At 41.6% G+C, this 14725-nt stretch overlaps 2 protein-coding genes across 2 annotated transcripts; one reads left to right on the top strand and one right to left on the bottom strand.

The window, feature by feature from the left end:
• Positions 1 to 3139: 3139 nt before the first annotated feature.
• On the top strand, positions 3140 to 8364 carry LOC125520567 (protein RETICULATA-RELATED 1, chloroplastic). Its single transcript, XM_048685522.2, has 8 exons — positions 3140 to 3627; positions 5332 to 5490; positions 5584 to 5676; positions 5759 to 5874; positions 6525 to 6623; positions 6704 to 6982; positions 7098 to 7262; positions 7730 to 8364. Exons 1-8 carry the CDS (start codon positions 3304 to 3306, stop codon positions 7980 to 7982), a joined length of 1488 nt encoding a protein of 495 aa, XP_048541479.1. The 5' UTR covers positions 3140 to 3303; the 3' UTR covers positions 7983 to 8364.
• Positions 8365 to 9282: 918 nt separating this feature from the next.
• LOC125520568 (Haloacid dehalogenase-like hydrolase (HAD) superfamily protein) lies at positions 9283 to 14484 on the bottom strand. Its single transcript, XM_048685523.2, has 8 exons — positions 14045 to 14484; positions 13876 to 13946; positions 13060 to 13218; positions 12536 to 12602; positions 12166 to 12261; positions 10983 to 11029; positions 10466 to 10546; positions 9283 to 9559 (listed from the first exon to the last, which is right to left on the bottom strand). The coding sequence occupies exons 1-8, from the start codon at positions 14360 to 14362 to the stop codon at positions 9436 to 9438; spliced, it is 963 nt and encodes a 320-aa protein (XP_048541480.1). The 5' UTR covers positions 14363 to 14484; the 3' UTR covers positions 9283 to 9435.
• Positions 14485 to 14725: the final 241 nt, after the last annotated feature.

The following is a 14725-nucleotide window of genomic DNA, read 5'->3' as shown; positions in this document are numbered from 1 at the left end:
TCTTGCGTGTGCGTAGGAATTTTTTTGAAATTACTACGTTCCCCAACAGTAGAGGCCCGGGAAGGATGAAGACAGAGGAGCGACGCCCAACCAGTGGCTCGTCCAGAAGCTTTCCTGTTGGCCGTTGCCGATCAGGACGCGCGTGGCTTGCTGGAACATTGCATGGTCCATCTTGTCGCAGGGCAGAGGAAAGACCGTCCAGGGTCTCGACGGCTGTTGCCGGGCCTAGGACCGTGATCCTTGAAAAAGTGCATTCCAGGATCACGGTCCTTGGAGGAGTATGATGGCTTCCATGATCCTAGGACCGTGATCCTTGAAAAGGTGGTTGTATATATGAGTGCAGGTTCAAAAATTACCATATGACTTTCTGCATGATTGGATCATTATTGGATGTGCAAACTTTTGGGTAAGATCCCGGAGGTTCAGATCAAATTGTCGGCAGGGTTTATTTGAGAGTTTGTTCATTTGTGAGTCAAGATGAACGTTAACAATAAGATCACGCATTTGTGTCCATTACGAAGGGGGTGAGAAGGAAAGATATCATGTGAAATATGAAAAGCTCCAAATGTTTTTATGCTAACTGCTATTTACTCGGTCATTGGCATCAAGAATGTGGAAAATGGGAGCACAATGAAGCAAGCTTCCGAGTGGGGTATGACTTTATTATTGTTGACGGTGCTTGAGGTTGAGGTCGTGGAAGAGGTAGATGTGACCCATGTGGAGGCTAGGGAATGAATGACGCTTCTGAGTATGGAAGAGGGAGAGGTAGAGGATTTGATGCAGGTCATGGCCGGGGTCACGTTGGTGATGGGAACCTGCCAACAGGAAGCTAGCGAATTAGTTGAGTGTTTCAAAATGATGTCTTTGAGCTGGTGAATGGGGCACCTGATCTGACATTTGCACTATCTGGGAACGGGAGGCAAGACATTAAAATGAGCGATGCAATCATACCGAGGAAAAGAAATTGCATGTGATTCTAGTTCAGGAGGGGCGTTGGGTGGACAGTCAACTCAAGCCACCTTACAAGGAAATACGGAGGCCATTGTACCCATAGAGAAAAACTCAAACATCTTACTGGTGGTCGACCAGTTCGATGGTTCTGGGAGTAGGACACACCCTTTAAGCACCCCTCAGAAGAATTCTAATAAGAAAAACTTGAAGGGATCAGATGGTGTGGAAATTTATAGTACCAATGTTAAATTAACCTCGGAATTGGTGGGATCCTTTGAGGATTACCACCGGGAACAACGAGAGCCCTCTTGTGGAATTGCTGAGGGGGAATGACCCGCAGTTCATGCTCTCTTGGACGTCCAATGGACAAACAACCCCCTAGGTGAAGTTTGTGTCGGAGACTCATCTAGACCGCTATTCAGAAGAATGTTTAAAAGATTATTTGAGGATGGGTCGGTTAATTGTTAACCCAAGTGATGGAAGGAAGGGAGATGTATTGTTGCTTTGGAAAAAGGAACTAAAAAATTCTCAACTCTTCTCCCACACTAATTACATTGATGTGCGGGTTGATGATGCAAAAGGTATATGGCGTTTCATTGGTTTTTATGGCGAGTTCAAATGGGATGAAAAGCACAAACCATGGGATAGAATGAGGAGCTCAAGACCGGTCATGATTTACCATGGATTGTGACTGGGGACTTTAATGAAATTCTGTTTGATCATGAGAAGGAAGGGGGATACCCTCGCCCAAATCCATAGAAGCAAGCTTTTAAGTAAGCTCTCAATGATTGTGAACTAGAGGATATGGGATTCGTGGGAGATAAATTCACCTGGCATAGGGGACAAATCCGGGAATGCCTTGATCACGGAGTGTCTAACAGTCAGTGGTCAATTGTATCTGAATGCAGTGATCTGAAACCTTGAGTACAATCATTCAAACCATAGACCCATCCTTGTCGATACAAAGTTTCATGGCATGGATGGGCCTTGTCGGTGCGGTCGAAAAGCCTTCGAAACTAGGCGACTTTTCAGGAGAATCGGTTTGTTAAAACTGTTCGGTCGTGTGGCCTAGGGAGGTGTATAAGCTAAGTTAAATTATATGCATGATATGTCCCATGATTAGGACCAACGTGTGGTGAAGAAACCGAAAAAACGTCTTTGTAAAGCTCATAGAAACCTAGAGTAGTGAGACCCTATTTCAGATGAGATGAAAATTATAAAGGAGTTGGCAGAATTAGTGAAATACTTGCTTGAACTTGAAGAAATCCACTCTCATCAGATCTCAAGATTATTTGGCTTACCGTTTCGAAAAAAGATTATTTGGCTTAAACATGGCGACAAAAACACTGAGTATATTCGTTGGCTGGGGTCGGCTAGAAGGAAACAAAACAGAACACCCCTCTTAAAAGATGGCCAAGGTGATTGGCTCGAAGGTATAGACGCTTCTTGATGTGGTGACGATGAGTAGTATTCTTGTACTTGGGGTGGTGATCCCCCTATCGGGTTATTTTCTAAACTCGTGAACGACGTAGTGTTGCTTAAAAACCATGTTGAGCAGCGCGTCTAGGTTTGAATACATCCTTGAATAAAATAAAACTAGCCATGAAGTACTTTCCTTGTTAATAAAAAACAAAAATGCCTCATTTGGTTCATACGATAAGAATATCATAAAAATAGAAAAATGAAGTAAGATGTGCTTAATTTTCATAGGGAAAGAAATGCCATTTGATGCATATCATAGAAAAAAATTCATTGAGTCTGGACTAATGCTACTTTTTCTTTGAAATATGAAGGTTTGATTCGTACGAAGCCATTCCTACGAACTAAAGGACTCTAAAACAAATCTTTGAATGAAAATTTTACCATGTAAAATTCCTACAAAACTCCTAAATACCGACCAAGCGAGCCTAAGATTTGAGGCAATCCGGAGAGATCGAGAAGCGAGGGAAGACGAGGCAAAATCGAAGGTGCGGTCCCGACCCTGAGGCTGACGGACGGACGTCGCATCCTGGCCCTGGATCAGACATCCGACGCCTAGGATCCGTGCTTCGGTCCTGCACGCACCTTGCCGACTGATCTCTCGGCCTACCGCGGCATTCCACCAACCCCCGGCGGCGACCGCGAGCCGCCTCTTCCCAGCGCAAGCGAACAGACTTTGATCTTTGAACGAAACCCCACACATAAAAGAAAGAGAGAGCGAGAGGGTTACGCAGGCCGGGGCCCCCACGCAGACAAAACAACTCCAAAAGAGCAGATAAGCCCCTCTTCGTCCCGCGGTGCTTCGGCTCCGAAGGCAGCCACCCCCCACCGCCGGCGGAGCCACCAACGCCACCATCCCACCGCACCGCCCCCATGGCCTCCGCCGCCTCCCTCGCCGTCTCCCACCACCTCCTCCCCGCCGCGCCCGCCCGCTCGCAGCCCCGCCCGCCCGCCCGCCTCGTCCGCCTCCCCCGCACCCGCCTCCGGGTCGCCGCCATCTCCTCGTCCTCCTCGCCCCCCTCGCGGCGCGACCGCGCCGCGGCCGGCCTCGAGCGGTGCCTGGCCGCGACTCCGGCGCCGGCCTTCGCCCCGCCGGAGATGAAGGGCGGGAGGCAGCGCGGGTCGTTCGGGGCCGCCACGCTCCAGAAGGCCAAGCTCGACCTCTCCCAAAAGAGGCTCAAAGGCGTCCAGCCCGAGGTGCGTTCGTCACGCCGTTGGTTAAGACTCCGTGGTGTTGTAGCTTGGATTTTATCCCTTGCGTGAGACGGAAGGCACTTCTGAATTCCGACGCTGGTGTTACAAGATGAGTGAACGAAAAAACACGTGGGTTATGTCCTTTGAGATGTTGGAATTGGTAGCCTATATCTCTCTGTGTGTGCGCCTTCGGCATATGTTTCGTTCATGATCTGTGGTTCTGTGCTGCCCAACCGGAGCTCCTATTGGGAGGCCAAGTACTACAGTGGAAGCTATGCAGGGAATGTTCGGATGAATCACATCGTCCACTTCTCATTCAACAACCCACTTCCATAACGTCTCTGTGATTCCGTGGCATTGCAGATATAGTTCTGGTAAAATTGTGGTCTATATAACTTGAGTCCCTAACTCCCTATAGCATATTCTGAACATCAAGGACGATGCATGACTATACGCAGTACAACTAAGTACTTGAGGTAGGGTATACTTGGTTGCTAGTCCTAATTTAGGAAAGCCATATTCTGGACCGAACCAGAACATGGGGAGTCTAATTAATGGCTAGTGATTGGTTGGCTACCAACTTTTCTTATTGACGACACAAAAAGTTGCCAACGTTTGGCAACTTCCGATTTTGCCAAATATTGGCAATGCCAAATGTTGGCATCAAACCAATTATGCTCAAAGTGTTCATAAATAGTGTCTAATATGTGTGTGTTCATTGCGCTAGTGCACATAAAGTAATAAAACTCTTCTGGTCGGTTTTGTTTTTGGGCCGTCAAAGTGTTGATTGTAATTATTTTATAAGTACTTAACTCCTTATAATGTGTGGGCGTTTCGATTGCGAGCGCTCACAGCGGGTTTCCCTGAAGTGCTTGATCCCGCTGTTTCCCTTTCCCTTGTTTGAACTTGGAACTGGCTGTATTTCCGTTATATTTTTAATGGAAAGGGGATTAGCCCGGGTCAAAAAAAAACTCCTTATAATGCACAAATTCGGCTGCTCATCCTCACCCAAATTGTTAATATTCTAAAACATTCATATTGCAGCAATATGTAAATTGGTGGAGATCTCTTTTATCTTCAAGATGAACTTAGAGAGCATTTGAGTGCAAAAGATTGGGTGTAGTTTAAGTTGTCTAGTGCCGCACTTAGGTATTTTGGAGATTCCACTTTGAGGGCCTCTTTTGAATCGCAGGATTTTAAGAACATAGGAATAAGAAAAACACAGTGTTGGAGCCTCTTGAATGGGAATCTGCATCAAAAAGTGTTTGATATCACAGGAAAAACTAATGAATTTTAGCAACAGGTTTGAGTGGATGGAAATTTTCCTCCAAAGTAGAATGCAAAGGAATCCATAGGAAGTTTCCTAAGGATTCTAATTCTTCGAATCAAGCAACCCACACAGCAAAATTTCTGAAGGATCCAAACATTCCAAAAATCCTGTGAAATTCCTTTGAATCAATTTGTCAGTTTCTATTTAACTTGACAGTTTCTTCTTGCGCATATGCTTTTGGATGTTCCACTTTGAAATGTTAGTTTGTCTGTTTATATTTTATGTTTTCTCGTGCGCACTTGGTATTGTTTAGTATCTTATCTCTTAGGAAATTATGTACAGCTTCCCCGGACCCTGCGCAAGCAGGAGCTACGTGCACCGGGCTGCCCTTCTGTTTTTTGTTCATTCATGACTCGTGTCTTTGCAAAACACTATAGCTGGCAACTGGTGGTGGTGGTGGAGACAATGGGAAACGAATTGGCTATGGTGGTGGTAATAGTGGAGATGATGATGGTGATGATGATGATTACTTTGAAGACTCTGACGATGGAGATGAAGAAAGTGGATTTTTCAGAAGGCGTATAATTATACAAGAGGTCTAATTCTTACTGAGAAGCCCTCTGATCTGTGCTCCTCGGGTATGATAACTGTTTCTAAACTGATGCATTTTACATCTCCCATTTGTACAGCTTTTTAAGAGGGAGTTTGTTGATGCCGTTCTTCAAGAGTGGTACAAAACAATGAGTAATTTGCCAGCTGGTTTGCGTCAAGCTCATGAGATGGTATTGAACTATCTGCTTTCTCTTAAATGTAGTTTGAGCTTTGATCCTTAACTACTGAACGGTATCAACTGGAATTTTCTAGGGTTTGGTCAGCTCTGCTCAGATGGTCAAATATTTGTCAATGTTTGGAAGGCCCACAAAGGCTAGATATTTCTCTCGAGCCTTTCCAGACTTCTTCTCAAGAGACCTTGTTGGAAGGTACTATCTGAAAATTGTTGGTTTGGTGATATATGTTCAACATATAAAATTCTCCTTTTAAATTATTGCCATCTATTTGAACTTGAGATACTGGGCTTTGTCACATGGGATTGATTCCAACATATACAACAGGAGGCTCCATGTTGAATAGTTTCTGGCTGCCATCTCTCTATATAATGGTATTACTGGAAGTACTTGGATCAAAATTGTGCTCACAAGTTCTAACATCAGCAAACACTAATCATATCCACCCGTAAAAAATAATCTCAAACCATATTTTGGTATGCAAAAACTCCTGGAGATTAAGATCAATGTTTGGGCATAATCTATTTGTGAATGTTCTCTGCTGGAAGGAACATATCAGGAATCAACACTGTTGATTTTTTTTAGTATGTCTTTTTGTTTAACAGTGTCGTGATTGTTAGAGCTTCCAGTTTGTCGAGCTGTGCAGGATTTGATACTTGTTTACTTGACACATATTCTAACATTATTTATGAGCCTAAACATTATATTTGTAGTTATATTACTTCGCTGATAAAATAGTGCCAGCATGCACTCTGATTAAGTTTATAATCTTTGCATGTCCCTTGTGTTGATTTTATGACTTAGCAATGACAAAATAACAATTGGCATCTCTTTCCTAATTGCAGAATGCTTGCAGATCCATCTTTCCTGCATAAGATGACCTTTGAGTTGCTAGCTACCGTTAGTACATCTGTTTGTTGGGAGATGAAAAATCGCAAGGAGAGGTATGTTGTGTTTTATTTTACTGTTTAAACCTGAATTTTTGGCACCTGTCTCATGGAATCCTGCATTTCTTGGGTCTTAGGTTCCAAGAAGAATGGGATTTGGTGTTTCTCAATGTAGTTACTGCCACAGTTTGCAATTTAGCTGTTTTCAGTTCACTTGCGCCATGCCGCTCATATATGATCCAGAAACTTCCCAATAACATATTTGAGAAGAGCTATCCTTTCATGAGACAGTTTGGTCTTCTAAGAAGAACCCAGTCCCTCTTCAGCAAGGCTGCTGAGCTTTGCCTAGGTGGGCTAATTGTTGGCTCCATTCAAGGTGGTCTATCGAATATCCTTTCTGCTGGAAGAGAAAGACGGTGGGTTACTATGTGCAGTTTATCTCCATGTTCATCAAATGCCCTGCTTTCCTTAAGTAATTCTACAGTTCTGTACTTTTTGGAATTTAATTTAGGCCAATCTCGTTACGTGTAGGTTGTCGATGACTGTTCCTTCTATCAGCAACAATGCTCTTAGTTATGGAGCTTATTATGGGCTTTATGCAAATCTGCGGTATCAAATTTTATGTGGTCTTGATAGATCAATGGCAAACCATTTTGATGTCCTTGGTGTTACAATCTTTTTCGGCACAGCGATGAGGTATATCTCTACCAAATCATTTCTTTGCAATTTCACCAAAAGTTTATGCTCAACATTGTCCATTATATTAAGATACAGCTGCATGTTTACCGATTCGGCAACTTCTATTTTTCATTATTAACGCAAGCTGCTGATTCCAGTTGAGTTAGATTTTGCCATGAGCATATCACAAATGGTATTTCCGATATTAGCATTTGGAAGCTAATGCTATGCTTATGTGTTACCATAGAAGTTTATTTATCAAATGATTCTTGTTATAGAATCGCTGCCTTGCAGTTTCTCCATGATAGCCTGTTGTGAAGATCCATCGCATGTGAGGAACCGAGTGTCAATTATGTTATGGAGTTTTTTGTTCTTCACCTTATTTTAGCATGGACCCCCCTACTTGAACCACATATAAGCATACAAGTAAACTGCTCCTAAAAGTAGAACATTCCAAAATTAGCCACTCATTGCATATATTTCAGGTTGCTGAATATTCAAATTGGGGAGCTATCGAGACGTGCCTGGCTTGGTGAGGGAGCAGATCTGCTTAACTCGGATAATTTGTTGAGAACATACAATGGCCCAGCAGCAGAGCTTGGCATCAATCAACAGGCAGAGTGGTTCATGTCCAAGAATGCAATTGTATCTGGCTTAGAACTTCTAGGCATCAAGTATGGTGCACCTAAAGATGCCTCTCCAAAGCTTCGGCGAAAAAGAATTGTCCGAAAGAAGTAGGGTGGATGAGGGAAAGCCTAACTATACAAACGCTGAGCTCGATGGTTTTGATACCCATGCTGGAACAGTTTTGCCTCAGTTCCGCCATGCCTTGTGTTGCCTATCGAAGTAGGATGGATGAGGGGAAAATTGTAACTTGTGTTCTAGTTGCAATTTGGGGCCAAAGATCAAAGGCTTTCAATTTTTTACTCGGAGGCGATTCGGCCGGTTCGCTGAAGGTCCTTACCATTCTTCTGTATTGTTTTGAGCAAAAGTAGACCTCCAAAGTTCTAACTGTAATTTCTAGATTATAGATACCGCCATACGTAGTAAATATCAGAGAAGCTCGTATGTTATTCACTATATATTTTCTTCATTCTTTTTGAAATGGTGTTTTACTTTATGAGTGGTTTCTATTGCATTTGTCGCTGGTCAGTTTTTCTCCTGGGAAGATCTGTGAGCTTCTGAGTTGGAACTATCGCTGAAATTATGTTTTGGGATGAATACAAGTTTCTATGCTAGTGAAATTCCAAAATCTGATTTGATGAACTTGTCTTCGATCTTTATAATAGTTTGACAGTGTGCCCATTTTAGTTTTGGCGCTGTGGTGTTTTTCAAATGATGTTCTAGCTTGCTCTTCTGTATTTGATGGCATTTTATGGATTGATTATGAATGTGCCGTTTCTTGGCTTCCGCTCTCAACTTCTTTTCCTCCTGCCTCCCCCAAGCCATGCTGTGATGGGGGCAAGCACTACTGTGGCCACCAGCTCAGGAGGTTACGTTGACTTGGTTGTAGACCTTTTCCATGTTAGAAATGGAGACAACGTAGGTGCTACTGTGCACAGCCATTCTCGTTTGTGGGCTCGATGTTTGCTAGATGAACAAAGTTAGTTCTCATCGGCATAAATATAAATTTTCAATGGGAAATTGGATTTCCATATGAGTTGTAGTAGAACGGAAGCACATGAACAAGAACAGGACATGAAAGCACGAGGTTTGGCTTTTAAAGAAATGTTTAAAGTACTCCATGTACCGGAGCAAAGAAAAAAGGTACAGATAACTTATTCCAAATCTTTTCATAGGAAACTTTCCTGTAGATCTCTGATGCTACGAGATTCCTGCAAACATCCTTTGTTCCAGAGGAGCATTGGTTGGATTGCAAAGCAGGCATATTTACCAATGCTATGTTGGTAATCCTTGCTCTAAGCCGAGGTAACAAAATGAGACATGCGATTTCATAATGTGGCAGGGGCAATGCCAAATGCTAGAAAATATTGGAGGATTTACGAATCTTCCAACCAAGACGAACAATTTTTGCAAGTGTCGCTGAATGCCAGCCATTTCTTTGTGCATTGTGCAAAATAGCGGCGTTTCTTTTATATTCAAAACCATTTACAAGTGGTGGTTACCACTCTTGGCAAACTTCTGTACAAGATTTATGTACGAGGCCGGTTGACTCTGAGCGCATGCTTACTCAGCTCACGAATTGTTTCTGGAGGAGGTTGGCGCAGAACTCTAAATCGAAGCGCCCTTCCGGAGGGTCGCCGATGCAATCGAACACGGCGTCCGCTATCACGAAGTCCTCGTCGGCGGTGTACCTGTTCAACACAAGAAGATGAGGTCCACTTCTTTAGGCTCATGAACAAATTCAGTATGCTGCCCGTATGCTTAGGTTTTCAGCTGACTAAGTTGATAATCCTAGTGCCGCATTTTCTCCGCTGGTGTTTCTGGTATTCACTCTCAAATTTAAACCTCTACAATGTCAGGAACATATGAGTATGCTATTCCCTTTTCGTGATAGGGTTTTGGCAGTGTCATCATGGTCCATGATGTAGAACACCACGGTCAGAAAATGAATAGTTTTGTAAGAGTTTCATTTCAAGTACACAAAGGTTTGAAAATAAATGAAGGAAAGTCACTACATGAACTTATCAAGTGCAAATTTGTTCTAGAGAACCGCAGATCCAATCAAAACATGCCATGTATGCAGTATGTGCATGAAGGCAAAACAAATCAGAATAAATTCTTATTTCTGAGGCCAAGTGATGCAGTAGGAATGGACTTATAGGTCAGATATGCTGCAAAACATTGTTCAGAAAGCTGACACATTTTTCCGGTCAAATCGGTGTCATTTGTGCGGAGCTAATAAATGGCTGGGTCCATGGCCAAAAGTATACTTTTGATCCCAGTTTTATGCAGGACATGGACATTTTTTGCTTACTAGGAATATTCCAAGCATTAAATCTTGAGAAGATTCAGTGTTTTGTTACAAGAAACCCGGCTGGCAACTTTCATCCGGTCCTGCTCTGGTTTACTGGTTAGAGATGGTTGTGAAGATACTGTTGCAGAAAGTCATATGCAAATGCAATATAACATCTCTTATCCAACAGTATAAGTCAACAATTTTCTTCTGTCCGGAAAGAACACTGCTCTTCTTTATTATGAAATGCGTACCAAGTATCATATAAAAGATTAAAAGTACTTCACAGGAAGAAAGTTATTACCCGCTTTTTGTTACAATGCACTTCATACCAGCAGCTTTGGCCGCTGAAAGCCCTATGTTACTGTCTTCAACAACAACACAGCTAATGTCCAAAGGAGAAATATTAGCAAAATTACTTTTAACATCAGAGTAATAATTACAAAGAATTCATCTAACTAAAAAGATAAAAATGTAACAAGATTATAAAGTAATGAAAGATTTTTCCGAAAAGATGGTGCAACAATGGAAACACAGTTGAAATTTATTATGGTATGTTGACCAAAACGGAAACCCAAATGTTAATGTCGGAGCAGTCCGTCTTCTTACATTACATCTACTGTTCCTTTAACAATTTATGACAGTTACGACAGAGTTTTCATATGAATTAATGCATAATAATATTAAATCAGACTAATTTCAGATATCCTATATACAGAAATCCCACTAAAATTCAAAACAGGCACATCATTCTTTTTTTTGGAACAATACACTCAAAACAAAGACAGTGTAAATAACCCAAAATATTGCTTTTGTAGTACCTAGATGGATCAACTTCCAATGTAGTTGCTGCTAGCAAGTAGATTGCCTGAAAAGGCCCACAAAAGAAACACATTATCTCTGGCATGTAAAATACAGGAAACGATCTTTTATTCATGACAGTTACTTCACTGAAAGCAAACGTAAATCTGAGTATAGAAAGCGTGAATTGAATCCTCCTTCAAATGCCAAGCCAAACAAAAATGATAGGAGGATCGTTTTGAAAAGATTTATCGTTAAACAAGCAAATGTCCAAGATTCCATTGAAACAAAGCTAGTTTCAAACAAGCTCTGAAGTGCTTGAAAACTTAATAAATCATGGGCAGTCAGATACAGCACCTACAGCACTGACGACTAGTTCATCTTTCCTTTGCAATGTTCAGTTGTAGTGTGATGCTGTCTATGAAGACTATTGCTTTTTTGTCCTAGAAATCTGAAGGAGGTACTCCCTCCAGTTCAAACGGTCTTCGAGTCGAGACAAATCTATACATATGATTTCATGTTTTTACTAAATATTTAAAATTATATTGACAGTAAAAGTTTTAAAAGTTTGACGCAAGATATGTTCAAAACGTCACTTATTTGTCAACTGGAGGGAGTATAAACTATCTACGGAATGCTAATCATGGTACATCATTGCTGCAAATAAATATTATCAGGTTTCCAGGATCATTGTAGTGCACCAAGCCACCAAGGCACATGTGTTGCAAATTGGTTTGTTATAGTGGAAGGATGTCAATGGATACTCCTTCAAACGCAATGGTGAATTAAGTAAATGTATGGAGCAATTAATGACATGGTATTATAATGTTTAAAATAAATAAAGTTAATGGAACACATACACATTCCTTCAATTTTATGTGGAAAAAGTAATTCGTTGACAGTCCAAACCTTCCAAAGATTCTTGAAAGCTTCATGTAAACTTTGCAAAATAATATTCAAACAAAAAACCAGAATATGCCAGATGAATTAGTATGTACCAAACTGTGAGATCAACTTAGGGTTCATTTGGCATCACTGTTGCTTTTTAGGAGCACTTATTTGTTTCTATTTTCAGATGTGATCATCAGCTGATTTTTTTTATCTGTAACAACAATATTACTAAACCAGGAAAAAGGTTCCCCTGACAAAGTAGATTGCACTGTACAGCGCAACACAGAACCACAATTGCATACTATCCCTTACCGGATCAGGTTTTTTGCGAGGAACCACATCCCCAGCAAATATGGTAATCTTTTCTGCTCGGTCGGGCCCCAGTAAGCACGATACTATTGCTGAAACCTGCACTAAGTGGAGAGTGAAATATGTTAGCTGCCCTGCATATAAGCTGAAAACATAAATCAAATGTGAGATGATTTAAATGGATTGCAGCATAGTATAAAATGGGTTCTTAAGAGGAACCATTAGAACATTCCCTTTTGAGTTTGAAATAAAGAACATTGCCTTTTGCAAATATTGGAAGAAACATTTCTCCTATATGATGTAGTTTTTTGTAATAATTCCTACCATATCTCTCATATAAGCATTTGTGGTTGGGAAATACTTTGTTACTTACAGCTTTCTCGTTTGAAGTACTGCATACTGCAACTTTCACCCCTTTTCCTAGAGCTTCATCAATTAACCTGTAAAAGTTAAGAAGATAATGAAGTTATAAATTTTCCTCCAACAAAGTTACTCCAGCATTATTAAGTTAGTTGATTTACCATCTATTGTTGGATTACATCGACACATCTTTCTAGGCATGTAATGTAGATTTCTTCAACGGAAAATGAAATGTTAGTTATATAAAACTCGCCTCACTCATTTCTTTAACCTTTTTACATTACATATTAGAAACGTAATTACAATGAATAATACATATGGTTAATGCATTTTGTTCCCAGTATAGAACAGATTGGTTACACACCTATTATGTTGTTTACATGCAGCATAAATGAATTTTTTGTGACTATTTCGATTTTGTTGTAAGGAAGCACTTCAAACTAGTGTCGTTGCAGCAGCCGAGGACGTTACTGATTCACAAGTTCATTTAAACTGCATTTAAGTTACTGAAGTCGTCAAATTGTTTGAAACAATGACCTTTGAACACCTGGACGGAGAGGAAGCAACTTCTTCTCAATTAGGGCCATAAACAATTCTGTTTTCCTCTTGTGAAGAGAAGCAATAAATTCCTTTCTTTCTTCGTCAGTCTTTGGCGCTTTAGCTGGCCACACTGTCTTGTTGAAATGTGCTGTCATCCTGTAAGGAATGTTCAAACTATTGTTACAGTTAAATTCAACAAACGCTTCAGTTTAACTTTTCTACAATGGATTATTTTGGTGTGACAATCATGTTTCCAAGTGTAGGCCTTTTAGTATCACCAGTTTGAAGAAAAATTCCTACATGTTATTTGCATATTAGGCTTCCGAGAACACCTAAACTTTAATATTTTGAGACCATTCTGAACTTTATTTTTTTCAACTCAGAAAATCAGCTACAGATTCCCCATAAAAAAGCAGCTTTAGACTATCCGATTAGATAACTGAACAGTTGTCTTCGCTTTCCATCCTTTGACATGATGATATTGCTCTTGGAGATTGCCATGGAACTTCAGATCAGTCAAATGTTTTTTTTTTGCGAGTGAGTCAAATGTTTCAATATATTAGGAATAAATGAGAAGTCATTAAATGAATATAATCTGACACAGTAGTGAGGAAATTATGACTTACATACGCCTAAAACAGTAAATAAATTCATCGTAGTGAATCTGTTTTAGGAATTCTCACTTTTTTTTAAATTGTGAAGACGCAAATAGTGGTCAGGATTTTAACAGGACTTTGAAGAAAAATGTGACATTTTGTCAAATTCCTCAAAGCAACACAAACCAATGATGACAAAAGTAAAGAATCGATTGACCTTTCTTTCCCACCACCTATCTTGAGCAATTCTCCGTACAATTCAACATCCCAGCTCACACCTAATTCCCTCTGCAAACACAAACAATTATCTTGGCCGGGGAGCAACCGCATCAGGAAATCAGAATGGATCGCAGGCAAGGCGTCGACGGAGCGGAAGGAAACCAGACCTCGGCGAAAGTCTCGTTGAAGGAAATGCGGTGGCCGTCCTTCTCGGTGTCCACGAGCACGCCGTCGCAGTCGAAGAGCAGCGCCGCCGGCAGGGCTGCAGCCGGCGCTCCGCCCGCGCCCGCCGCGGACGCGCGAGCTGCCTCTGCTCGCCGCGTTCTCCCGGCGGACAAGCGGAGAGGGGAGGGCGACAGCATGCTCTCTCCTCCTGACCTTCTTGGGAGGCACCGGGCAGCGGTCCGTGCGACGGGGCGGGCGCTTGAGTAGGTCCTCGCCGGGAGCAACGTGGAGGCGGTGGCGGGGGCGGCCATGGCGTTCATTTGCGCGGGAAACGATGTGGATAGCGCGCCCTGTGGTTGATGATCCCGGGTTGGGATTTGATGGCAAAGCCCACCACACAATTTGCCTCTTCGGCTATGCCCGCCCTTTTGTCTTGTGCCGTCGTTGCTCGATACCAGCCTTCTTGCTAGTTGAGACGGACCGTCTTCGGTGTGTCTTATGGCCGCATGTATCATTTTGATGAGAATCTGGGGATAACCTTTTTAAAAAAAAAAACCGTTTTCGATGTGACAGGTGCTATTTTTTCAAATCACGAGTTTTTAATTACCAAAATACAAAAATGTTTTATATTAAAGGATAGAGGGGGTACTTAAAAGTAATACATTCACGGGTAATACAATCAT

This window comes from Triticum urartu, chromosome 7A (genome assembly GCF_056163025.1).
Source record: "Triticum urartu cultivar PI428250 chromosome 7A, HENAU_Tu73, whole genome shotgun sequence".
Taxonomy (NCBI): Eukaryota; Viridiplantae; Streptophyta; class Magnoliopsida; order Poales; family Poaceae; genus Triticum; species Triticum urartu.
This window is presented reverse-complemented; position numbering and strand designations above follow the sequence as displayed.